This window comes from Miniopterus natalensis, chromosome 5, assembly GCF_054644295.1.
Source record: "Miniopterus natalensis isolate mMinNat1 chromosome 5, mMinNat1.hap1, whole genome shotgun sequence".
Taxonomy (NCBI): domain Eukaryota; kingdom Metazoa; phylum Chordata; class Mammalia; order Chiroptera; family Miniopteridae; genus Miniopterus; species Miniopterus natalensis.
This window is the reverse complement of record NC_142085.1, coordinates 14648778-14674522: the sequence shown is the minus strand read 5'-3', so window position 1 is coordinate 14674522 and position 25745 is coordinate 14648778. Positions and strand designations below refer to the sequence as shown.

Sequence of the window (25745 nt, the reverse complement as noted above, 5' to 3'; positions counted from 1 at the left end):
ATTTCGAGGTCTTTTCAGTTGAACCCTCAGCCCTTGGGGTAGCCAGTGAGCCTGTGAACAAATAACTTTTTGAAAATACATATCTTTATTGATTTGAGAGAGAGGAAGGGAGAGGGAGAGAGAGAGTTGATACATCAATGATGAGAGAGAGTCATTGACCAGCTGCCCCCTGCATGCCCCCTACTGGGGATCGAGCTGGGAATTGAACCGTGATCTGGATCCTAGGTCAATGCTCAACCGCTGAGCCACCCTGGCCAGGCACAAACAACTTTTTATTCCTTATGAATTTTCCTTTATCACTCCTCTCTATTTACATTTCCCCTTTCCTCCTCCTTCTCTTCCCCCTCTTCACCTCACTCCCCTGGATGTCTTTGTAGGAGGCCCTGACAGGGAATGAAAAAGCCTGAATAAAATTAGAGCCAGTCAATATTGTAAGCAGTATTGTGGTGGGTTTGGTGGGATGGAAGCCGGTGGTTACAAGAAAGACTCTTGCTCTCATTTAATTGCCTCCCCATCACCACCACCAATCCAGGGTTGGCTCTCTTCACACTCCTCCGCCCCTTCCTCATCTCCTGGTTTCACCTGCTGACTGGAAATACGAGTTGGGGAGTCATTTACTCTTTCTCTCCTTTGGTTCCCTAGGTTTCTGGGTCCACTGCAATGACTCAAAGCTGAATGTGTGCAGTGTCGAGGAAGTGTGCAGAACTCAAGCCTACATCCTTTTTTATACTCAAAGAACAGTTCAGGGCAATGCAAGAATCTCTGAACCCCACCTCCAAGCTCAGGTGCAGCCCAGCAACAACGAGGGCAGACCACGGGCCTTCCCCTGAATGGGAGGCACATGTCCAAGACTGGCTTGCTTTCAAACCATTGGTGTCCGTTCATCTTTCCTCTGATAGGAAGCAAGGTTTACTGCAGGAACAGGTTACTAGGTTTGCCTCACTGGGTCTAGAGCAGAGGTGCCAGGTGACTCATGTGCTATCATAAAATCTGTAGTCACTTTGTTTTGAATGGATTTGGAAAGCCCCTCCTTTGATAAAACAAATTAAAAGGAGTAACCTGTATGAAGAGTCTTTCATCAGTTACTCCTGAATATAGAGGGATCTGGGTAGAGCGAAAAAGGAGTAAATTGATCATGTCCAGCCAGGAGAGCAGCCATGCTTTCTTTCCATTATGTGATTCCCCTGCTAATCAGGACCTCCCTGCAGCACCAGAAGAATCCCCTGATGTGAGCAGCCCAGGACAGAGCACATGAGGAGGGGCTCTGGGCTGGCAGCTTTCAGGATGGGATTGGTTCTAAGGCAGCAGGTGAAGTCTAAGGAATTGCTCCTATAAAGGAGTAATCTTCAAGGGTTGAAAACTTACAGACTTACTTTTTGTGGGGATAGCAGTTGAAGAGTAGAATGAGATGCATGGAACAAATTTCCTCATGCAAAATGGGAGGTTTTTCATATGTCATACCCTCCCTGGCTGCTGCTCATTTAATCATTCCACATCTTCTGAGACTGGCATCAACATCCCTCCATTCTAAAGGAGCAGTTCATATGGGGAAGCAATAAATGGGCACATGACATGTTCTTTGTAGCCTAAGGGCACTCCTGGCTACCCAGTTCTGTAGCAAATCCCTGGTTCAGGTCAGGTCAAGGTCTAGGGTTTGGTTTAAATTCGTCTTTAGGTCAGTTGTCTGAGGCTTTCTCAGAACTCAGTTGAGGGTGGGCGGGAACAGCCGGTGGCCCAGGGCTTATTTGAATGCCTGTACCCTGTTCTCACCTGGTGCAGTATGCAGCTTTTCTTAGCTCACAGCGTCTTTCTTGCTCCTGGAGGGTTAGAGCATTATTGTTCACAATTTTGGGGAGCTTTTGCTTTCCTAGGGCTTAGGAATCTGCTCCCCTATATGTCTGAACAGTTTACTGCTGATGGCTCTGGCTTGTTTCCTTTCAAATCTTATAATCCCTCCTGTTTCTTTACCCAGCCACAAAGTCCACCAGAGAAAGCAAGAGTGCCCTGTCCTTTACTCCAGCGCTAGCAAAACAGATCTTTCTACACTGGGTCAGTTTCTAAGTGGAATGAAATTGTCCAGGTGGAAACCTTCCACGCCATCAAGCACCACTGAACTTCCCTTCTTAACTGCACTTAGACTCACCAGTGCAAGTGAATGCAAACTGTAACTCTTCTTGTGGGGTCGCTGCAGGCTGCCTCAGCTTGTCATATGAAAGCTCATCTTTTGACTGAGTATGTCATATTAACATTTCAATTCAGGTAGAAGTACAGTTGTCACTTGAAGGGAGTAAATATGGAAGGGAGTTTGGGGAGGGGTGGGAAGTTGAGAAAAGAGAGGCTAATAAATTAACAAATGAGAGTCGTAGCTTTAGCGCTGTCGATGAGCCACATCCTAGAGCAGATCTGGAACATTTGTTTTTACCTCTTTTGAGATTAATTCTCCCAAAGGACTTGCCAGACAGCACTGAGACATGGAGGAAATTCAGACAGAAAATGGCTCACCCTGATAAAGAAGGGGGAGTGACTATATTTTATATTAAACTTGCTTTTTCCAACACTGTGAGGTTTCTGTAATATTTAGCTTTTATTTGGAAGCGATAGCGTATGGCATTTTTTATGCTGTTTGGTTTATATTGTCTGCTGCAGGCTTCTTTGTATAAGCTCAGCCTGGGCTCACTCTCTCCTGGACACTGTTTTAAAGTGTCACAGCTGCGCACACCGCCAGAGGCTCTGATGTGAAGTTATACTCTCCATATCCACGTTTTCAAATCAGCATGATTGGTGGTGACTTTTTGTGGCCGTAGAAAAGCCCATTAACTAAAAAAGCCCCAGGAAAGTAAAAGGAAAGGAAAATATAAATTGTGCCTCATCTTTCATTGAATGCTGTATTTATTATTCTAGAAAAAGAGAACTTACAAATGGAGAACTAATAAAGCATCTACTTCATCCCTCAGGCTGTCCGAGGAAATATTTAAGAAAAGTGAACATTTAGTGGAAAATTAAAAGATCTTCAAATTTAATTTTTAAAAATAGTTTTATACCAAATATAAGGCATATTAACAGATTAAAACTTTGTAAAATAAGTCTTAACTTAGCTGAGCACCCCTGTATCAAATTAACAAACTTGTTCAAAATGAGTTGGCGTAGCCACCAACATCAGAGTCCTCACTGAGCTGCACGCTCTTGGAGGTGCCCCTGCAGTCACAGACTCCTCAGGTACCCACAGGCAGCAGCACTAGACGCTGTTGAAACGTTAGTATTTATAAAGATTTTTATTAAAGGAGTTCCCTGCTACAGAAGCCAATGGCCGTTGTGAGGGAAATGTCCCTCTGCCTTTAATTTATTTACATATTGGAAGTAGATGAATTTCTTAGTTGCATCTTACTTTAAATTGAAACATTCTAAAGAGAAGAAAATAAGAACCAGGTAGAAGTTGCCTAGATGCTGCCAAATCAAACCCAAGATCTCCTAACTGTGAACCGCACGGACCTGCTTCTCTCTCAGACTAGTTAGAGTCCTGTTCCAGGAGCCTGTAGCAGTTGGCTGGTGTGTTTACTTTCTGCTGTAGCCAGCCAAGATGAATGCACCCTGGCCCTCACAAAGGATTTTTACCTCAGTCTAGCTTGACCTTCATATTTGTGGTTGCCTCGGAGATGAGCATCCATTCTAGTGTAAAAAAGATTAGGAATGCCCTCAACAGCCAGAAACTGAAGCTCTTATTAACTGGTGGACAGAGCTCTTGCCAGCTTTGATCCAGCCCCTCCCAGGCTGAGGGGGGTGGTGCCACACTCTAAAGAATTTCCAGATGTCTCTTTAAACGTCATGAATAAAATTGGAAACTGTAGAAGTGTTAATGTGTCCTATGGACTCAATAGCAGAGTTTATTTTTGTTTTTAATGGCAAGGTTCCTAGAGTCAGTGATTGTATGAGTTCCCTTCTCTGGCTTACAGTTCTATCTTATTACAAAAACAAATGGGGTGGGTTGGCTGGCAGTGGGGCATGGCCCTAGCCAGGCCCCAGCATAAGCCTGAGAGAGGTCAACAGTAGTGCAGAATGAAAACTTGGTTGGGTGTGGGGGGTGGGATGTGGGGGTGGTAGGCAGGGAAGGAGAAATGGGAGTTTGTTTTACTTACTGATAAAGCTTTGTGAACTAATTTTATACAATTCATAAAATTTGGTGCCTTGTACCCAATTATGGTTTGCATGGGATTGAAAAGATTAAGGGAAAGGATTCCTTCTTGTCATTTCAAGTGGCAAATTGGTCTGTATAGTGTAAAGGACGTTTGGTATCAGACTTTTAAAAGCGTTTCATATCTCATGTGTGAAAGGAAATTATTCTTACCAGCAAGATCTGAAATTTTACTGTAATGCCCAAAATCTGTATTTGTTATTATTCATGAAATGTCTACTTTTCAAGCAGACTATGTACCCCATTCTTTTTCACCACCCTTCTTATGTTCAAAACATTAACTCAAGCCTTTTGAAATCAGGCTGGGAGGGCCACCCCTTCCTAACCAGATACTACACCCCATCTGGGGTTATATCCTAGGAGTGGAAGGGTTGCTTTTCCAGCTTGGTGGGAGAGCACAAATGTTCAGAAAAGGCCTTTTTGTTTTTCTAATGCTGGGCAACTTATGGTAGAAGTCAAACAAAAATGGGTTCCCTGAAATAACTACCTTCATTAGTTCTAAAGTTCTTTTGCAGAAAAGAAAGCAGTGTAGAACACAATCCCCTATATGTGAACCTTTAGTTTAGATTGTAAGGCAAGCCAGTGCACTGTGTAACGTGCAAAAGAGAAGACTCAAAGAACCCATCGCAGCCCCTTTCCCTGCAGGTGTCAGCTGGGATGGTGCTGAGTGGCTGTGGGAGGTGAGACCCAGTCTGCTCACCTGTCAGCTGTTTACAGCAATGTCCTTTTATTCCGACCTCAAGGTTTCCACTGATTTCATGAGACTTCACCAAATGGTGTTTCAAAAGCTCACCACTCAGAGCACATTTAATCAATGGGTCCCTCAGCCTAACTACTGGCTTAATTAGGTGAGGAGGCTCTATCTTTGGATAGAACCTTCCATGGCCACTTAGTTTTTTACCAGGTAACTATGCATCTCCCTGGTGGCTCAGATCCTTTCAAGTCAGCACTACAGCTGAACGCGCCTTCCAAATATGACTGTGAGTTTAGTTTGTATCTTCCACATTTAAGTTAACCCTCCTCTTGGTCTATGGCCTTGACTTTAACCACTGTGGACTCAATCCACACATTGCCTGAAGTACACCATAGCTACTACAGCATTGAGGTGGTCATTTTTGTGGACTCTTTCTATACTTACTCTACTGCCATGTTTCCATTTAAAATCTAAGTAGGTAGTGTAAGAGATTTTCATAGCACTGTGTTCATTAGCCAGGGCTGACAACTGACAGGATGTAAAGCTGACTTCCCTTGGGGAGTTACGTGTTGGAATAGTGAAAGCCAGCACTTTCATTTATAGAATGATTACTCGTTATGATTTTTGAAATTGTAGATTTGGTTGCTTTATTTGCTAGTCTTACGACTTTGAGGAATTAAGCAGTTTAAATCAAACTTGACTTTACCAGCATATGGCTTTACAAACCAACCAACAGTGAACACTATTACTTGAAGCTAAAACATTGTTTTTAAAAATAACTTTAAAATGTTTTAAATTGCAGTTGACATACAATATAAAACATTAAATTTTGAATGAAATTTCAATGCTTTTGAAAGCTACCATATCCTAATTTTTGCTGGGTTTTGATTTTTAACTTTGAAAAGTTTTATGAAATAGAACTGTTCACAATTATGAGATCTGGTAGCAGACTTCAAGGATATGTTTCATTGTTATAAAGAACAGGAGATGCTCATATTGGTCCTAGCAGTGGTCTGATGCAGGTGGGAAGGGGCTTAGATCTATGCTGTAGCATAAAAGTTTCCTTCCTGGTCACCATTCTGGGGTTGATGGCTTCAAACGTAAGCCTTGCTCTCATATACATGACCCTTCCTCATCTTAACACTCGGTTAGACATAAACCTGTCAAATCCTCAGTGATCCCACTGTAGACTCTTAAAGAGTCATGGTTTCATGTTAAGCCAGCCACAGCCCTGAATTCACTGGCTCAAACTCACTCCTCCTAACAGATGGGACCTACCTGATTAATACTCACAAGGAAATGGTACTTTTTAATAGAAAATATGTTAAAAATCAAATTCTCAAACAGCTTTCTTAATGAGATTTATGCCTGCAGGGTCAAGAGGGACTATTTTGTCCTATTTACCTTTAGTAAACAGGTTGCTTGACAACATCTGTCAACTGTAACAATTAGGCCACTGTGGTACATTTTTACTGACCCTCCCTTCCAATTCATGTCCCTTATCCCACACCAGTTCCATTGAGAGACTTGGCATGGAAAATCAGTATTTTTTTAAATGCCTAGTAGAGTAAATCAACTAGGAAAAAAGTTTTCAAGGGGAACCTATCTCTATCTCCACATCTCTCCTTACATGAGTCTTTCTAAGCCAGTTTGTTACATATTCCATTGTTCGTTACATACTACCATGAATTTCAGGGTCAGAAAACCTATTTCTTTGTGAAGGAAGCAGTTTTCTCAAGCAGGCAGCTGCTCACCTTAGTGCCCATTGCCCAGGCTTATTTAACACCTTGCCTCCACCTGCACATCACTGCCCTTTCTGCCAATAAATCCCATTCTATTACAGCAACAATGCCTCCCTGGTGCCTGGAAAACCCACCTGGTGCACTAACCAGCTATGCAACACCAAATGGCTTCTTCCCCTAGTAATGCTCAAAAATGGAAATTCCTCAGTAAGCTTTATCCTGTTAACATCTTTTTTTCCCCTTTTAATATGAAGCAAACCACCTCTGTCACAACCATGTTTGGGGCTTGTTCCAGTCTCTTTTGAGTGTGAAATATAAATCATGTTTTTATGATTTTTGTAAATCGACTTTTTACACCTTGTTTTTGTAAGATGAAGTTTCTTATTAAAAGAATTTAAAATGGCTGTCTTTGTGGGCAGTCTTTATTTCAAATGTTAAAATTCCATCAGGTTATGCCTCAAGACAAGAGTAGAGATCACACCCCCTACAGAAACTTCAGAATTATGTACAGAACTTTACAAAACAGAGGACAACACTTTAGCTAAAGCCTGACTGCTGACCAGAGAATGGAGTTCTGAGTAGACTCACGAAGAAAAGTTAATCAGGCAGGGAAAGGAAGGTGCTCATCTGAAGCAAACTTCTGCCGCCATCAGGGTAAGTCTTGTGATGGTCACAGATTGGAGGCTGTTTGGAAGGTTCAAGTACATCACGGGTTCCATGTGTCTACAATCAGATGACCAGACAGCAGGTGGCATTAGAAATGTAGAAGCACTGGAGAGAAATTGGTAGACTTAAATCCCTTCTAACATGGAAACACATTTAACTGGGAAGCTGCCAAAGGTTTTACATCAAGTCTCTTTTCTATATTTTGAGAATAGTTGATAACTTTATTGCTTCTCCCAGCCTCTAAAACTCTTAAGACACACAGAGCAGTGGTGAAGTGCTTACCTATTTGACTACACCCCTGGCTGAGGTGCCATTAAGTCAATGTCACTCAAATTCCTGGCCAGCCAAACTCCTGCAGCAAAAAGCCCCAAATTGAGGATCAAGTTCCTGGAGAAAAAATGTATTCTATTAACCTTGTGGTCACTGAATCACTTATCTTTGGTTAACCAAAGTTAACTGGGGGGAAAGGCTTCTCACTGCCACCCTGGAAAAACCTCCCCGAGGCAAAACTTAGATTTCAGGAGCGTTGATCATTACATGGTAGATTGCCCAAGATCCACAGTTATTTGGACTTAGTGTCTGTGTCTAATAAGAACAGCGTCAAATGCAAAGACCAATGAAGCACTAGTCCAGGGCCGAAAAGCCAGTTTGTGTGTTGGCGCTTCTTCCAGGGTCCGGTCCGGTCCGGTCCGGTCCACCCCACCCCCACCCCAATCTAGGTGAAATTTTCTAGACAGGCCGGTAACTGAAAATACCACTTTTGCCGCATGGGAACTCTCCCAGTCAAGGACCTCAGCAAACCACGGCCAGAGTCACTAAGAGGCCTAGATGTTAACCGTCGGAAGGAGCCGGAGGCCCAGCCTGGGCGAAGGGAAACGCCGCAGGCTCTGCGCAGGGCCCCGGGGCGGGGGCAGAGAGGGACCAGGCTCCGGGCCTCCGTTACCTCCGGAAATCATTCCTATCGGTGGCGAAGCGGTAAACGCCCCGAAGCCAATCTCCCACGTTGTCTGGAATTTCAGGACCTTCATTTGACGAGCCACCAGCGTTCATACCGATGCCGCTGGAAGCCATAGCAGCACCTGCTCGTTCCGCAAGGCCTCCGACTAGGAACCGTGTCGGCGCAAACGGATGACGCTGCTTCCGGTCTCGGCGGCCGCCGGCGTGCGGAGGGCGCCGCCGCTCGAACCCGGTCGGACGCCGGAGGGCGAGGTGGAACTGCCGGGCTGCGCGTCCCCGAGCTCTGCAAGGGGAGGAGCGTCCCTGCTCCAGCTCCACCTCCGGCTCCGTCCAGGCCTTCGGCTCGCCAGCCCGGTCACGTCGCACGTGGCCTCGGTGGTCACAGCATTTGCGCAGGAGGAGGAGGCTGGAGCTCGAGCTGTCCCAGCCTGTGGGGTCGGCGTAGGGGCTAGCTCAGCAGGGACTGCGTAGCTTTGGGAAGAGGGGCTTCTCAAGAAATTCTCCATCAAAAGTCACAGAATGCGCGGACTGAAGAGGGAGTACTCAAGCTCGTCGGCCCGCCGCCTCTCCCAGGCGTGTCCCTGATTGCGTTCAGTCTAGGATTTGTATAGGGGGTGGAGTCTCGGCCTACCGCCTTACAGACCCCCCCCCCTTCTCCAGGCTCGCCACTAGCAAATGGTGCAGTGCTTCCTGGAGGTGTCTCTGTCCCCAGCTTGTAGACTTCCCGGGGTCTTGCAAGACCGGGGAAGGCGCTGGCCTAAGAAAAAGCCTTCTGGTTCTGAATCAGAGGAAGAGGAGCAGGTGGGGCAGGGGGCGTCCTCCTTGGGATCAATGGGCGTCTCCAGGGGGCCCATCTCTCGTCCTTTGGGTGCCTCAGCCTTGTCCCCAGATCGACACTCCTGCTCCGGGCTGGATCCAAGCAGCCCCCTCTGGGCTTCTGGACTGCAGCTGGCGCCTGCGGCGAGGGCTGCTCCGGAGATAGTAGCGGAGTGTAGTGGGGCGCGGTCCCCTCCTTCAGCTCCGTCGAGCCCCGCCTCCCCTGCTACGGGCCGAATCAGACAGGCCTGTCTCAGGGCCCCGAGTCTCCCACTCCCAGATCCCGGCGCGGGGGCCCCCGGTCGATATGCCCAGCCTCCCGCCCCGCCCCCGAGTGTTGCGCGCCGCCGCCGCCGGGAGTCCTCTCCGGGGCTCCTCGCCCCTCCCCGCCTCCGCCCACCAGAGGGCGGCGGCGTTCCCAGTCCACCAGCTAGTCCCGCGCCGCAACCTCAACCGCGGCGCGGGGTGGGTTCTGGAGGCCCTTGGAGCGCTCCGGCCAGGGATGCACGGTGAGATCTGCGGGCCCCCAGGCTAGGGTTTGGGGGGTGCAGTTGGAGGACGGGGGCGCTGCTGGAGGGCGCTGCTGGAGGGACGGGACGGCGTGGGACTGGGGCCGGGGTCCCAGCCCGGGAGAAATCCCTCCTCTGCCCAGCCCAAGCCCTCTTCCCCTTTGATCTGCACCTTTCCTCCCTTACCAAGCGACAGCCTTCCTTCCAGTGTCGCAGCCGGGCTCGTGCCGGCATCCGAATAGCGACTCTCAAAGCAGCTGGGGCAGCAAGGGCCACCCCCCGGCAGGGCATAACGTCCTCCGCCCAAGGGCCCGGCGCAGTCCTGGCAGCAGAAGTGGTTCTCGTGCCAGCACCATCCCTCCGCCTCGGTGCAGCGCCGGGAGAAGATCAGCTGAGAGAGGGGGGGGAAACGGCTCATTCATTCATTCATTCATTCATTCATTCATTCATTCATTCATTCATCCAGTGACCACGCCTTATAGCCAGTTAACGCTAAAGCACGTCTACAGACTTTCCCATTTGATCTACTCAACCACTCTCCGACGCAGGGAGGGCTGACTGGTTTAGCCAGGATCCCCCAGCTAGCAGGTGGCAAAGCCACGAGTGCGACCGTGTTGCCTGGACTCCCAGCCCAGGGTTCCGCGCTGCCTTTTATGCTAACATTAAGGGAGCCCTCGCATGATCAGGCACAACACTGGGCGCCCAGCATACTGATGGGCAAGAGTCTATCCAAGAGTACCTGCTCCAGAGAAATTCTCTTGGTTCCAGAAAATATGGGGGAAACTGCTTGCCGTGGGGGAGGGCGCAAAGGGTCCCACATGCCCCAAGTTCAAGTCAGCAACTGAACACAAAGGCCCCAGGCTGGTGCCTCGTCCTCTCCACTCCCTGATACTGGGAGAGATGTTCCCTTGCATCCTGCCAAGTTGGGACCCTGAGCAGACACCCTCAGCCCCCCCACTCAGAGCTGTACCTCGTCACAAGCAGGGCAGCGAGGCCTCAGCAGCTCAGCGTGATGACGGCCACAGTAGAGGTGCCCATCGTGGTAGAAGTAGATGAGGTTTATCAGGGCCTGGCCACAGGCCTGGCAGGTAAAGCAAGTCGGGTGCCAGCAGCGCCGCTCTCCTGCCCGGGCTGCAAACACTCCGTATTCCCCTGGCCTCAGCAGATCCCTGCACTGTCAGGCAGGGGTGCTGGCTGGTCAGAGGCAGTACCACCCTCCTAGCTTCCCCCCTGGCTCTTCCATTCCAACCCCGCCTCCACTGCAGGCTCACCAAGAACCCCCAAAATTGGTTTCTCTTTTTCTTAAAGTTTGCCATACTATCAATCCCCAACCAGAGTCTCAGAAGCTAGCTCCTTCTGCAGAATTGAGAGGGCAAAGAGTGGAGGGAGAGGAATATTGGGGGGGGGGTACTGCATACCTTCTCACAGGTGCATTCTTTGAGCCTGGGAGGTATCTGGCACACCACCCCCTGTCCCAGGGCCTCCTGTCTCCGCTGGGCACAGAAGAGCCGCAGCTCAGCCAGCTCCTCCTCCCCAAGGGCCAGGCAGTATCGCTCCTGTGGAAACAGGTTCCACTGTGCCAGAGAGGGCCCCAGCAGGCAAGATTGAAGTCTGAGTGGAGAGAGAAGGCTTAGCTGCTGGGTCAAAGGAAGGCTGTAGAACCTCAGAGAGGTGCAGGCAATAACAGCATAGATGGGCATTGAGATAGAGAGGGAAAGAGGGACAAGGGACAAGAGTGCCAGTAAATCCACCTCAGTCTTACCCGCCCCCCCCAAGGTCATCACTCTGGTCTGACAGCTCCATAGCACTTAGCCCTGTCCCCACATATTTAGGTCCTTGCTGCCAATGAACTGTATGTAGCTCAATATCACTTCCCATTGTGTTTTCCCTATTTATTCCATATTCTCCTATCTTGACTTCCCAACTGAATTACAGGGCCTCAATAAATACTTAACCACACTCCCTACATTTGTACATTCCATTATTTGTTTCAAAAGTCATTCATGTCCATTTTCTCATTAGCTCTTCAACTAAGCATTGTTGTGGGCAGAACAGCCATTATGTAGATAATTGTACCCATTATGTAGATGTGAAAACTCAGGCAGGGGGTGGGGGAATGACTTCCCCCAATTAGTGGCATAGCTAGGCCTTAAATTCATGTTCCCTGACTTCTGGACCAAGGTTCTTCCCACAGTATGTAAAGAGAGGGAAGCTGGGGAGAGGGAGACCCACATCGCTGTCCTGTGGAGGGAGCTGCTGCAGGAGCATCCAGAGCCCAGGCCAGTTTTGGGTTCGGTTGGTGTCCAGGCCAGGGAGCCCCAGGCTCAGAACTTCAGGATCCTGAGGAGACACAGCAGAAGATGAGGAATGGAGCTAGGTTTTCCTTCTTTCCCCCTCTCTCCTCCCCTTCTCATTACCACCTCTTCTCCAATCTGGAACAACATCCAAGCATACTCTCGCCCCTCCCCCCCAACTCTCCCCTACTCCTTTTGAAGTCAACTTCAAGATCACTGGGACAGCTCATCCACTCCTGCATTTGTGGTCTGATTGACGGAGCTTGGGGAGCTTCACACCCCAAAACAGCTTCCCTTCTTATACTTGAAATCACCCCCTTCACTCAGGGCCAAAGCCCCTCAGGTCTCTTTTGACAATACAGATCCCCTTGGAGACATAATGTGTATTCACATGAATACATTTAGTCAAACTCTCATGTCCTGAGGGGGCTGTAGAAACAGCCCCTGCAGAGAGAAAAGGGCCACAAGAGGCTGGGCAAAAAGGCTGTCTCTCCCCAGCTGGTGGAAATGGGAGGAGGTCCAAAAGGTGGAGGCATATTGGTCTCAGAAGGAAGGGCAGGACTCCTACTACCTGAGCAGAGGTCTCCTCAGGGTCCTCCTCTGGCAGGTGGCCTGGGCCACTGTCTAAGTTCGCTGGTGGACCTGCATCCTGAGCGATGAGGCTCTCCCCTCGGTGGGGCCAGCCAGGGTTCAGCACTGACATTGATGGCAACGTCTGCCCAGAAAATAACAAGAACACCTCCCATTTACTCAGTCCTTAACAATGTGCTACTAGGAGGTGCTAAGTGCTCTCTACAGACATTATCTCATTCAACAACCTTGTGAGTTAGTTGGTAGTTTTGTCTCCACTTTACAGATGGCCAAATTGAGGCTGGGTGAGCATAAATGGTATGCCCAAGGTCACACAGCTAGTAAGGGGCAGAGCTAGATCTTGAGGCCAGGCCTTTCAGCTCCAGAGTTGAAACTCAAACTCTGGGTTCTCCTAAGATTGGGATGGAGGAAAGAGAAGGCCCACAGTGGGAGGAGAGGGCATTTTGCCTTTCTGGTGAGCCTTTGAGCAGACTGGTCCCACCTTCCCCACCTCCCTAGCCTTAACTCTCACCATTCCTCTTTGTATACTTACCAGGCCAGTGAGCTTGCTTCCTCCCCACTCCCTTCACAGGCCCCACTTTCCAGCTGTAGGCTTGAGCCAGGTGAAAGGACCACTTCACCAGGAAGCCCTTCTCAGCCTCTCCAGCCCATAATCTTTTTCTTTGCTGCCTGTGTCTCTCTCAGCTCCTCATCTAGTCTATAAGCTCTTCCAGGACAGAGGAAAACCTTGTCTTTCTATCTTCTACCTATAGTGGCAATTTCATTGGACAATTCTAAGTGCATCTCTTCAGCTCTCCTTTGGGCAAGCCCTGGTATGACCACAGTGTCTTGGGAGTGGGGGGTGACTACTGAAGTAGAAAAGGGGTGGGCTCTGCCCACAAGGAGGTCATACTCTAGAGGGTAAGACAGAGATGAAACCAGGTAGAATGGGGCTAGAGCTCTGGGCAGGTATACACAACACCACAGCAAGAAAAAGAACCAAAGCACACTTTTCTGTTTACTCTGTGCCATTTTACATATGTGCATTTTACATATTTAATCCATCCTCACAAAAATCCTATGAGGTAGCTTCTATTATCCCATTTTAAGGTTGAAACAAACTGAGGTTAATTACCTTGCCCAAGGTCACTTTAGAAGACTAAAGGAAGCTTTAGGAGGAGGCTGCCTTTGAGAGCTGGGATGGATTCTGACTGGTGGCAGGGCACAGGAGTGCCATCACCAAATCCCTGGCCTCTCTAAAACTTGGCTTTGGGGATCGGAACAGGGTTTGGACTCTTAACAGTTATACTGCTTCCCAGCCCACAGCCCCCCCCCCCCCCCCCCTTCAGATGGCCTGTGCCACTCTTCCTGACTCCACACCCACCTGCTTCCTTCCCGTTGTGTCCCTCAGGTCAGGTTTCCTGTGGAAGGCAGCCAGGATGGGACACTCACACTCAGGGCCAGGAGTGGCCACTTTCCCTAACAGCAGTGCCCCTGCTCCAGGCAGCAAGAAGTGCACACAGGAAGAGGGGGTACATCTGGGGCCCCAGAGGGGACTTGCACCCTCTCTTCCAGGTTAGTTCTAGTTTGCAAGAACCTGTCCCACACAGAAACAACGCTCAGAAATCAGCCCTCGCCCCTCACCCTTCCATTCCTTCCAAGGGCAGCCTAACTCCACCTCCGCTTAGCACTGGACCCCGCCTTTCTAATCTGCTGATTCCTTCCAGGATTCCCCTCCCCCTGCTCCCCTTAGACAAGGGACAAGGCTGACGCCCACCCCCCCTTTTCCCTCCCCTCCCGTTCCCACCTGCGTGCAGGTGCAACCAGGCTCGCAGAGTTCCCACCCACCCCTGCCCTGAAGTGCAAAGCTGAGCGGCCCTCCAGTCTGGGGAGGTAAAGGGATGGGAAGGCTTCCCCGGACAGTGAGAGGAAAGAGGGGAGAAGTGTCCGGTCCCGACAAGTACCCTCTGGATAGATCCCCAAAGTCTGGCGGATCTAGGTGGAGGCGGGCGGCGTAGTGTGGGGCGGAGCCAGATGGGGTTCCCGGTCTGGCTGCTGGGAGTTTAGAGAAGGGGGCGGGAGTCTGCTGGGGTCTCACCCTCATCGCGCGCCGGTGCCTGGGCCGTTCTGGACGGACCCCGTCGTCGCTGGGTCCCCACCCCGAGGCTCAGCGCCCGCTTCCGCCCGCCCCGGAGCGCGGCCCTCCCCCCACGCGCTCCCGGCTGGTGGAGCCGGACGGCTCCGGGAGGGGCGTGGACTGCAGATTCAGGAAAGCCGTTGTGAGATTCGGGGTGGAAAGTGTGCAGGCTCCACTGCCCCCCACCCCGCTGCCATGGGCTCCGTGCCGGGATCGCGCCCCTGCAGACAGCCGGGAGCCTCGTTTATGCCGGGTCCTCTGCCGCTCACTGAACAGAACGCCCTTCCAAGCACGCAGCTCTCCCCAACCCTCCCTCTGGTTTTCTAGCCCCGCTCCTCTCGGTGTCCCCACCCCGCCCGGTTCCCTCCCCCTTCTCCCCAGCGGTCCCTCAGCACCTTCCCCTTTCCTCAGATCCAGAGTCCACCGTACTGCCCTTCTCTCTCCCATCCCTTCAGACCCCACCCCCATCCTTTGTGTTTCTCCCTCCACCCCCTGTCCCTTGCTGCTCCGGGCAGTGGAAAACTCTGGTCCCACCTCCGGTCCCCGTAGCCCCGCCCCCGCCCCAGGCCCCGCCCCTCCCCTGCCCGGAGCGCTCAGGGGCTGGCTAGGAGCGCCCTCTGGCGTGTGCGCATGCTCCCTGCGCCCGACTGCAAAGTCCTCCAAAGGGACCTTCTAGGCTGCGCGCCGGTCGCCCCGAGCGGGTCCGCCCGCCCGCAGCGTCTCGTTGGTGCTGCCGGTGACCTCCGACCCCGTGGCCGCGGGGCGGGGCGGGGAGACCTTAGCTCCGGGCGGGCGGCGGCTGCTGCAGCGGCACCCGGGAGCGGGGCCCGGCGCCGCCCGGGCCGCGGGGCGATGTGAGTCGGGGCGCGGCGGGGCGGGGACGAGGCGGCTCCGCCGAGGCCGCACCGCGCCGCAGTCTCCGTTCCCATCCGCGGAAGCCCTGGGCGGGTGGGCCGGTGTGTGGTGAAGCCGCGGGGCTGGGGGCGGGGATCCAGGGGCGACGCGCGGCCCCGACCTTTCCCATTCCTTTCCGGTATCTAGAAATCCCCTTGACGACCCCGCAACCTAAACGCCCCTCGCGCCTCAGAACCACCCCGCCCCCGCCCCCACCCCACCCCCGACACACCTTCGCAGGTCCTGGTGCCCTCAGAACGCCTCATTCCTTCGAATTTCCCATTCGCCTGCAGAGCCACATTCTCTCCTGGATGCTCCCACATGCTTCAGCCGCCCTGAAATCCCTCTGGTCCATCATACCCCCTTCCGATTCTCCTTTCACCACATTCAAATCCAAAACACTGTCCACGTTTTCCCAGCCCTCTCATATATTTTGAGTCCTTATAACCCCCTCTTAACTCCCTCCCCCAATGGAAACCTATCCCAGACCAGAGCTCTCTTCTCCTGTCCCATCCAATGTAATGCCCCTCATTGGGCTATCATGATATGTCCTGATAGTCATCTTAAAGAGAAGGGACAGCAAAAGGTGCAACGTTTTCCCTCCTCATGCACCTTATAGTTAGTTCTTGGTTTCACCCGACTCCCAGCTTGTGATGGCTCAAGCCACAGTATTTTCCCAGCTGCCCTGTCTTTCGGCAGTGCATTCCTTCCTCAGCCTGCAAAGAAAGAGCCAAACCAAGAGGGTGGGGGTCTTTTCACCTGGGAAGTTTTCCAAGAATACAGAGCACCAGAGGCCCTGGGAAGTGATACTGTTTTTTCAGAGAGGATGGGATTTCAAGCCTCCAGGGTCCTGTCCTGTCGGCTTGTCCACCTGGGGCTCAGATCTCTGAAATTTTGGTTTATTGTTAGCATTTGTGTTAAAATTTTAGACCTTTCAGAGCTTGGAGAACAGAAAATCTATCAAGCTTCTAAATGTGAAATTGTCGTGAAAGATGAAATTTTTAGTGATGTTTGTTCTACATACTTCGCTCTAGAGGTTATTTAAGCTGGAAGCGCCACAGCATACAAATATTTCCCTTAAAAACCAAAGCCTTGGGGTGGGAGTTGGGGGGGTGGGGGTGGGGTTGATTTGGCCGTCTCCCAAGTACCTATAGTAGCAACAAAACAGACAAGAATATTAAGTTTCCTGAGCCCAGTACTCTTTCCAGTACATCGTAGTGTCTTTTAGAGAGAGCTCTTTGTAAAGTTCTCTGCAAAGGTAAGGTGGTGGTTTTGGTGCTGGATGTAACAGGATTCAGATGGAGTCTGGAGGCCACTTAAAAGGTCTTGGGCTGCCTCAGACTTCAAACCCATTGATGCTAGGAGAATATCCTTCCCAGGGCTTATGGAGTTCAGAATTTGTGGTCTTTTTGCCCTTGATCTTGCTTTATGCATTGGTGTTTCTGTCCCATTAGGACTTGGAACAGATACCCAGGTGGGATGGACTGACAGCAAGTCAATTTCATGAACAACTGGTGAGGATGAATGTTTCTGCTAACCTGTGGTCTCTGTCTCTTATGCTAGGTGAGCCCCAGGTGTGTCCCAGAGGGATCCAGGTGACTTCTCTGCAGACTGCTTGCCATGACGCCCCACCAAGAACAGGGGGACTAAAGTGGGGGTCCTTCCCCATGCCCCTCCCATGGTCAGTTTCCCGATGGCCTGGGTGAGGTGAGAGCTGTGTGTAGGAGTCACTTTCCTAGAGTTTCCCAAGTTGGGAGGAATGGAGAGTGCAGGTCAGGCTTGTTCAAGGCTTTATACATTCAGTGGAAGTTCTAGAAGGAGAGCTAATCTTATAGACTCATTTCTTGCAGCAAGTTTCAACTTCTGATTGGAATCAGTCCATGCATTTGCTTGCTCCCTTAGGTCAGTCAAGCCTGGTAGTAGGCATCCCCTCCATCTTAGGCACATGTGCTACTATTGTCACATAACTTCCAAGTACCATAATCTTGGAGGGAAAAGCCCAAATTACATCTCCCCTTTGTTCAAAAGCAAACTCAGCATTCACTTTTTTAAATGAAGAAATGCCTAATCAAGGTTATAAAAAGTGTGCTCTGATTGAAATGTCCAATCTTCAGAGTGTATCTTTTGACCATAATGTAGCACCTCATGTGAAGAGAACATCAGAAAGATAAAGTTGAGGTGGGTGTTGGGATGGTGGAAAAGAGGATTTGGGTAACGTGGGCAGAGTGAGGTGGAAAAGGAGAAAAGTACAGGCCAAAGCGTCTGGGACACCCTAATGAATTTCGTCGCTGAACCTGGACCAGGCCCCAGGCCGGCACCCACCTCCTGTTGCAAATCACATCTTCTGGGTCCCTACTTTTTTTCATGTTTTTCTTGCAGCCCAGGCCTCCCTTCCCTGTCATTACATCAGCCAAAATCCTATGTACTTCTCAAGGTCTAGATCAAATGCTCTTTTCATCCCCTCTCCCCCGTCAGCATTAATCTTTACCACATCCTAACTTGAGTTAATGTTTATGCAATGTGTGTCTGGCCCCGGGTTGAGAGTGGGAATTTCTTGGAGGGACTATGTCACATAGTCCCTTGGGCAGAGTAAGTGATCACAATGAGGTGGTTCTGCCGGAGTTCCCTAGAGCAGGGCTTTTTGAAACTGACCTTGATGGCTTTCTTATCCCTTATGCTCTCCCTAGGGTGGTCTGGCTGCTCTGACACCATGGGGAGCTGTTGCAGCTGCCTGAATAGAGACAGCATCCCAGACAACCACCCTACCAAATTCAAGGTACCCACAGCCCCTCCTCTCCTGAGTTCCCAACATGGCCTGCTGGTCTCGGGCTCCAAGCTGTCGAATGCCTTAGCCTCTCTAAAGAAGGTGAAATGACAGGCTGAGGCTGTGGGCTCATTAAGACTTCTTGAGATCGGGGCCTCTGAGGTGGCCTGAGGAAAAGGAGCCCAGGCCACTGTCGCTTGTTCGGCTCTTGGTACTACCAAGAATGAAGAAGTGCCATAATACAGTAGCAGATGTTGTGCTTTTAGGTTATTCATTCCTGTCAGTATATCTTTGTAGTTTTACATATAACTTTTTTAAGCAAAACAACAAAAGTCTTTATTTGTGAGTTAATATGTATAAAGTATTTAAAACAGTGCTTAACACATGGTAATCAATGTATTAGTGTTTGCTGTTTGCTTTGAGAAGCTAAGGCCAGGCCCAGTGGACCTGTGCACCCCAGCTCCCTCCCACCCTTCTGGTAGTAGAGCCCCCTCCTCACTCCCTGCCAGTTGAGGCACAGGTTTCTCCTGCTCATCACAAGAGGGCGCCCTCAGCAAGGTCCTACAGTTGGGGAGATGGTGGAGGCAATATGTATTTCTTCTGCCTTGGGTTTGACTCTCCCAGGGTCTTAAGATTCTGAACCTATGCCCAGCAGGGTGTGGCTTAGCTGTTGAGCATCAACCTAGGATCCAGGAGATTGCGGTTTGATTGCAGGTCAGGGGACGTGCCCAGGTTGCAGGCTCAATCCCCAGGGGCATGCAAGAGGTAGCCAATCCGTGACTACTCATCATTGATGTTTCTAGCCCTCTCCCCCTCTCCCTTCCTCTCTCTGAAATCAATAAAGATATATTTAAAAAAATAAAATTTTTTCTTGAACTTACAATCGAACACCTTTTCCCATTAACATTTGGTCCTTCGATACTAAGCCATGGACCATCTGAAGTCATCTGACTTTGTTCGTCTAACCATCTGACCTTGGAAGTTAACTTGCTCACTGTGCAAATGACAAAACTGAGGCCTAGAGAACTGTTGTGGGTCAATGACACTGAGTAATCCTGTGGTGTTCTGTAGAGTTTGTGGTGAGTCAGGTGAGCCCCTCATCCCCAGCTCTAGCCCTGCATCATCTAGCCTGCTTGTCTCCCAGTGGCTCAGGGACCCATACACACTCTTCTTGGACTTACTCATTGACCCTCTGTCTCCTGTTCCCCAGGTGACGAATGTGGATGACGAGGGGGTGGAGCTGGGCTCCGGGGTGATGGAGCTGACACAGAGCGAGCTGGTGCTTCACCTGCATCGGCGGGAGGCTGTCCGCTGGCCGTATCTTTGCCTGCGGCGCTATGGCTATGATTCCAACCTCTTCTCCTTTGAGAGTGGCCGCCGGTGTCAGACAGGCCAGGGTGAGTACCAACCCCTGCCCCACGCTAGTATAGGGGCTTGTGCACCTGGGCCAGGTGCTAGAGCTGGAAGTTGTAGCTCAGACTTGGCAGGTGTTGCCTAGCAATGGGAAGGGTCATGGCCAAGAGCACCAACATGTTAATGTAGAACTAAATGGACTCACAGGTCAGTGCTCTTTCACTTAGCTCTGGCCTGGTTCCCTTTGTGGGGACATTTACTACACAGCCTAGGGGGAAGAGCTGGTGCTCCCAGGCCAGAGCTGCTTGGAGAAAGCAACTAATTCCTTCTTCCTCTGTTACTCTAGTTTCAGGGGTCCATGTTTTCCCCTAAATAGGAACAAACTTTCTTCTGAGCCCCCAGGTCATATCCCTTAGAGCCTGTGAATAATGAAAAGTCAGGCAGGAAGCTCTGCCATCCTTGGGGCTGAGTGGCTTGGGAAGTATAGATTTGGGCAGGTAGGTCTCTTGAGTACCAGTGTACAGAGTAATCCTCAAGAGGTTAATCTTTGTCCTTTATCACCTGTGAGCAATGGAGTGTGATATATTCCCCCTTCTTCCCCTTTCTACCTGTAGCCAGAGGTCCGGGAGTGGTGGCTTGTTCCATGAGGTCAAGGCTAGAGCTTAGCCATAGCTCTTTTAAAAAAATATATTAAATTTTTTAAAAAATATGTTTTGCATTGATTTTAGAGAGGAAGGGAGAGGGATAGAGAGATAGAAACAATGTGACAGAAACATTGATCGGCTGCCTCCTGCGCACACACCCCTTACTGGTAATCGAGCCTGCAACCTGGGCATGTGTCCTGACAGGGAATCAAACCAGAAACCTCCTGATTCCTGGGTCAGTGCTCAACTACCGAGCCACACCAGCCAGGTTAGCCATGGCTCTTTAGAGCAGTGGTGTGGTCTAGGCTTCTCTTTTAGGATCCAGACTTAAGCTCTACAGAAGAAGTCCTGACTGGGACTATGCTAAATGCAGTTTGGTTGTGATTGTGCAGAGGTGAAATGAATGAACTCCTTTTATGAGGCTGCCAACAGTCAGTGAGTCTCTGAAGTTGTGTTGGCTGGGGGAGCCACCTTCCCCTCTAGCATCTGATCCTTGGAGCTCATGAAGCAGAGGCATTTAACACTGTCTAAGCAGAGAGAGGGGAGGAAGGGGCTTCCCTGCTTCTTGTGGTGTTTGGTCCATACTTGGGATCCTGGAAGGGTGGCTATAGGCCTCAACAGAGGGTTCTCCTAGAACTTCAGGCTTTCCCAGCCTTTTTTAGCCCTTGACATAGCTTGCCAGAATAGTCTTTTTTCTCTTCCTCTATCCTTCCTGTCCCATTCCTTCAAACCTCAATTGTCTCAAACCCCAGCCTAGGTTTATTATCTTTGCTATGAATATATGCACACACACCACCCAGGTATCCTCCCCTGAATCCCAGGCCCCACTCTTATCGGGAGTGCAGAATCCCAGACTGGCACAACATCCTGAGGGCATCTTCAGATCCCCTGAGTCACAGGTGCTTGGCCCAGTCCTGCTGACTCTGGGACTTTGAGTTCCTGCATTAGAGTTTGAGAGGCTGTAAGGTGGCTGCATTGAGGAGCCACACAATCGCTTTGCTATATTTGTCCTTTACCTGGTCAGCCCATCCTCTCTTCCTTTCTGCACCAGAATTTAAGCTCCATGAGGTCAGGGCCTATACACAGTAGACGTTTGCTCTCTGGCCAGGATCTGGGCTAAGTACCCAGTGAACAAGCAGTGAACAGGACAGACCCTCTACCCTCAAAGAGCTTTGGGGCTGTTGGGCATATAGCTGAGGGCTGGTACCCTGGGTGGAGCTCATTTTTCTGGGGAGTAAGGGGTAAGCAAGCAGAGGGAGATGGGGGGCAGCGTGTGAGGAGCTGTCACCCTTTCCACTTTGATTTTTACTTCTCTTCCCCTCACCTCTGTACACATACATCCTTATTAAAATGGTTTAACCTCAGAGCAGTATAGCTGAGGTATTAGATCTGCAGATGCTAATAGCTAGTGGGAGACAAGGGCAGGGCGCCTGGGCCCAGCTCCTCCCATTTTAGAGTGTGCTGGGGAGAGGGCTCCTGATGAGGGGGCTCTCCTCACCCTCCACAGCCCTGCGAGTGGAGTTTAGGGACATTTCCCGAGCTTTGTGCATCGGTTTAGCCTCTCTGGTCCTTCCCTATTGGGCACAGGGTCAGAGGAGCCTCATGTCTTCCTCTCATGCTTCAGGGATATTTGCATTCAAGTGCTCCCGGGCTGAGGAAATCTTCAACCTCCTTCAGGACCTGATGCAGTGCAACAGCATCAATGTGATGGAAGAGCCAGTCATCATCACCCGCAACAGCCACCCTACCGAGCTCGACCTCCCGCGGGCCCCACAGCCTCCAAATGGTGAGGTGACCCCGTCCTCAGCACCCCAGTACACACGTGTACACACATACATGCACACATAAGCATAGGCCCAGGAAACACCAGGCTTAGAGGCCCGAGTCAGGCAGGCAGGTGGGGGGGATGGCTGGGTGAGCCAGCCTTCCAGGACCGGGGACCATCGTCAGAACCACTCTTGGGAATGGGTAAGGCCTGGCCTGGACCAATCAGGTGACTCCAGCTGCGGCTGGGGAGTCCTGGAACTTTTATGGACTGATGGTCAGGGAGCAGACGGGTTTCCATGGAAATGGCAGTCTGGAGCCTTTTTGCTTCCTTCCTTCCGTCTACTGGGTCATACCCATATACCTCTCCTAATGGATGGTCCAGGCATCTCTACCCATAACCAGTTTCTGAGGAGGTTCCCATAATTGCTGCTTGTTCATTCACTGAGTCCGCACTGAGCATCTGCTCTGTGTTCTGTGCTCCATGGGGTGGTGTGAGGGGGGCAGGAGAATTGGAAACAGTCCTGGTTTCAAGGAGCTTCCCTGGAACTCACTGGCAGAGCTAGAATGAGCAAAGGGACAGTCCAGTGATGACAAGGTGCCTTAAGTGTTTCAGCTAAGGCTGTGATGGGGGAAGTGTTATGGGGTTCAGGCTGAGCTTTGAGGGAAAGATAATGGGGGACCGCAGGTTCAGTGTGGCCAACTACTTTGGGGGCCCTGGGAGCATCTCTCCATTAATTGGAGGAGTCCCAGGATGCTGCATATGTGGTGTAGATGGTTTAAGGACCCCTCACCTCGGCTTGTCTCCTCTGTGCCCAGCTCTAGGCTACAGTGTCTCCAGCTTCTCCAATGGCTTCCCTGGGTGCCCAGGAGAGGGCTCAAGGTTCTCAGCACCCCGGCGCCCCTCAACAAGCAGCCTTCGGCACCCCTCACTGGGGGAAGAGTCCACCCATGCCCTCATTGCCCCTGATGAGCAGGTAAGCAAGCAGCTGCCCCGTCCATCTCTTGGTCTGGGTGGGAGTGGAGGTCAGGAAATGTGGCATGTCCTCCCAGTGATGATCATGGGGGGGAAGAAAATCTGTAGGGTCCTTTACTGTCCCCAGAAAGGGAGGCAGCTGTTTGGAAGGTTTGGAGGACCAGGAGGAGGAGAAAACCCTCGCTCTTTCCCCATGCTTCTTGACTCTCACCCTCCTGTCCCTTCTGCTCTCCTTCGTCCCTGCCCTTGGACCCTCCTGCTTTATTTGGACTCTTTCCCTCCAGTCCCACACTTACGTCAACACCCCGGCCAGTGAAGATGACCACCGCCGGAGCCGGCACTGCCTGCAGCCGCTGCCCGAGGGGCGGGCGCCCTTCCCAGCACAGGCCCGGGGCCCTGACCAGAGGGACCCGCAGGTGTTCTGGCAACCGGGCCAAGTGAAGTTCGTGTTGGGTCCCACCCCTGCTCGGCGGCACATGAAGTGCCAGGGCCTCTGCCCCAGCCTTCGTGACCCCCCCCACCACAACAACAATGAGGGCCCTTCTGAGTGCCCAGCCCAGCCCAAGTGCACCTATGAGAATGTCAGCAGGGGGCTGAGGCCGGGGGCTGGCTGGAGACTGAGCCCCGAGGAGCCGGGCTGGAATGGCCTTGCCCACCGCCGGGCCGCCCTGCTGCACTACGAGAACCTGCCCTCCCTGCCCCCTGTGTGGGAGAGCCATGCCCAGCAGCTGGGGGAGGAGGCCGGGGATGACGGGGACTCAAGGGATGGGCTCACACCCTCCTCCAATGGCTTCCCCGACGGCGAGGAGGACGAGACCCCATTGCAGAAGCCCACCAGCACCCGGGCTGCCCTCCGCAGCCACAGTAGCTTCCCTGTGCCACTGACCCGCCGCCGAGGCTCCCCGAGGGTCTTTAACTTTGATTTCCCCCGGCCAGGCCCCGAGCCTCCGAGGCAGCTCAACTACATCCAGGTGGAGCTGAAGGGCTGGAGTGGAGACCACCCCAAGGGGCCCCAGAACCCCACGGTCCCCCAAGCCCCTGTGCCCACCACGCACCCTACCCGCAGCTCAGACTCCTATGCCGTGATTGACCTCAAAAAGACCGTGGCCATGTCCAACCTGCAGAGGGCTCTGCCCCGAGACGATGGCACCGCCCGGAAAACGCGGCACAATAGCACCGACCTGCCTCTGTAGGGACTTCCTCCCCCTGCCCCGGTCCAGCCCCCGCCTCACGCTCCTGTCCTCTGAGCCCACCCACCCCGGGTTCAGGGGTGCTTCGCAAGAGGGCATTGAGGTGGGACCAGATGCTTCCCTGCGCTGGCCGGAGTCCCCAAAGATAGCCACTGAGTGGCCTGGTCTCCCAGTTGGGGGGAGAGGAGGGTGACCAGGTGAGGAGGGAGCCATGGTGTAAACTGTGAAGGGTTCCCTGACTGCATTTAGCACCCTCCCGTTACGTCCATTGTCTTGTCGTCTCATCTGTGTATTCTTTTTGGTTGAAATTTGAAGCATTTTGTACCTGTTGATTTTATTTATCAGTTTATTTTTCTATTTATTGTTTCAAATGTAATTTAACATATTTATTATTAATATAATTATTTTTAAATTCTGTCTTGGTGGATGATGTCAAATTCTTAGGAAGTCTTTTCTGGCATGGTTCTGGGGGCAGGTAGGGGAGGCCTAATGGAGGTAGGGGCTTCGTGCTGGGAAATTTGGGGTGGTTGTGATTTTTGTGACAAGTCCTGAACATTGCCTTTTCTCTTCCAAGAAGCCCAGGCCCAGAATTAAAGTTGCCAGTAGTGGGTGCTCTGTCAAAGGAAAGTGACAGCACACTGGAGTCCTAGATGCAGGAAGGGGATATGTAGGGAAAACTGCTCTAATGACATAAAACCCTGGCCCTCCAAGGCTGGCAGTGGCTGCGGGGAGGGTGTAGGTGGGGAGAGCTCTACCAGTTTCACCTCTGGAACCCTCACTGATTCTGCCTTCTGCTACCAGGTGGGTGACAGTGGATACCATTCCCCTTAAACACCTTGGCCCAAAGGTGGACCCTGGATCTTCCTTTGGCACCGCCAACATGGCTAGGCCAAGGCTAGAACCAGTTAATTGGACTTTGCTAAAAGCCCAGGAATAGCAAAAGGAAAAAACTGTGTGATATGTAAGTAAGCTGGCTTGCAAAGTGTCACTTTCCCAGAGCACCGTTCCCCAGGAATGGACTCCTGGGGCGCCTTTTCCCTACCACAGGGGTGGGGCCCTGGCAGACCCACTGCATCCGAACACCTGCCTGGAAGCCGGGGCCTGTGCAGGGCTGCACACGCCACCCGCCTGGTGCTGGTGCCACTGTTGCGGAAGCTCCTTCCCCCTGTTCCGAGACCGCCTCTCTCTTCCTCCTCTCGCTGGCCTCCCTGCTTCTAAGACTCCATTTCTATCCCAAACTCCTGATGGTTCATCTAAAGGAAATCCAATGTCTGTGATAAGCACTCAGGGCCCAATGAGGAGTGGGAGCAAGGTTTGTGCAAGACTTGGGGACAAGCCTTCACATCTCTGGTTACTGCTTGTGGCCCTGCTCTAACCTGTAGAGAGACCTGTCATCACCAAGGAAACAGGCCAGGGTGAGGCCCACAGGATTCCCTCCCCTCCCCCTGTCCAAAACACCACAGCCTGGACCTCAATTCTGGGAGCTCCTTTTCCTCTGGGTGGGCCTTGAACTGACCAGCTTCCAGACTCCCCTGACATTGGGTGCCACTGTCAGTGAAATGGCTGAAGAGGACTGGATGTGAGGA

The 25745-nt window shown here is 51.4% G+C and overlaps 4 protein-coding genes across 7 annotated transcripts in view; 2 read left to right on the top strand and 2 right to left on the bottom strand.

The window, feature by feature from the left end:
* USP49 (ubiquitin specific peptidase 49) overlaps positions 1-7023 on the top strand; it is a 94475-nt gene extending 87452 nt beyond the window's left edge. For all 4 annotated transcript variants that reach the window (XM_087817394.1, XM_087817392.1, XM_087817391.1 and 1 more), the window contains one exon: positions 643-7023. In XM_087817394.1, coding sequence (XP_087673520.1) covers positions 643-830 — 188 coding nt within the window. In that variant the 3' untranslated portion in view covers positions 831-7023. The remainder of the gene's footprint in view (positions 1-642) is intronic.
* A 6-nt stretch (positions 7024-7029) lies between these two features.
* On the bottom strand, positions 7030-8896 carry TOMM6 (translocase of outer mitochondrial membrane 6). The gene is made up of 3 exons (XM_016212724.2): positions 8235-8896; positions 7574-7678; positions 7030-7348 (listed from the first exon to the last, which is right to left on the bottom strand). The coding sequence occupies exons 1-2, from the start codon at positions 8360-8362 to the stop codon at positions 7582-7584; spliced, it is 225 nt and encodes a 74-aa protein (XP_016068210.2). The 5' UTR covers positions 8363-8896; the 3' UTR covers positions 7030-7348; positions 7574-7581.
* Positions 8897-8916: 20 nt separating this feature from the next.
* Positions 8917-13883, bottom strand: PRICKLE4 (prickle planar cell polarity protein 4). The gene is made up of 7 exons (XM_016212721.2): positions 13822-13883; positions 12439-12582; positions 11806-11913; positions 10992-11129; positions 10544-10747; positions 9760-9964; positions 8917-9290 (listed from the first exon to the last, which is right to left on the bottom strand). The coding sequence occupies exons 2-7, from the start codon at positions 12568-12570 to the stop codon at positions 8917-8919; spliced, it is 1161 nt and encodes a 386-aa protein (XP_016068207.2). The 5' UTR covers positions 12571-12582; positions 13822-13883.
* A 4272-nt stretch (positions 13884-18155) lies between these two features.
* FRS3 (fibroblast growth factor receptor substrate 3) lies at positions 18156-24574 on the top strand. The gene is made up of 5 exons (XM_016212686.2): positions 18156-18244; positions 19443-19629; positions 21854-22015; positions 22813-22970; positions 23254-24574. Exons 1-5 carry the CDS (start codon positions 18179-18181, stop codon positions 24160-24162), a joined length of 1482 nt encoding a protein of 493 aa, XP_016068172.2. The 5' UTR covers positions 18156-18178; the 3' UTR covers positions 24163-24574.
* Positions 24575-25745: the final 1171 nt, after the last annotated feature.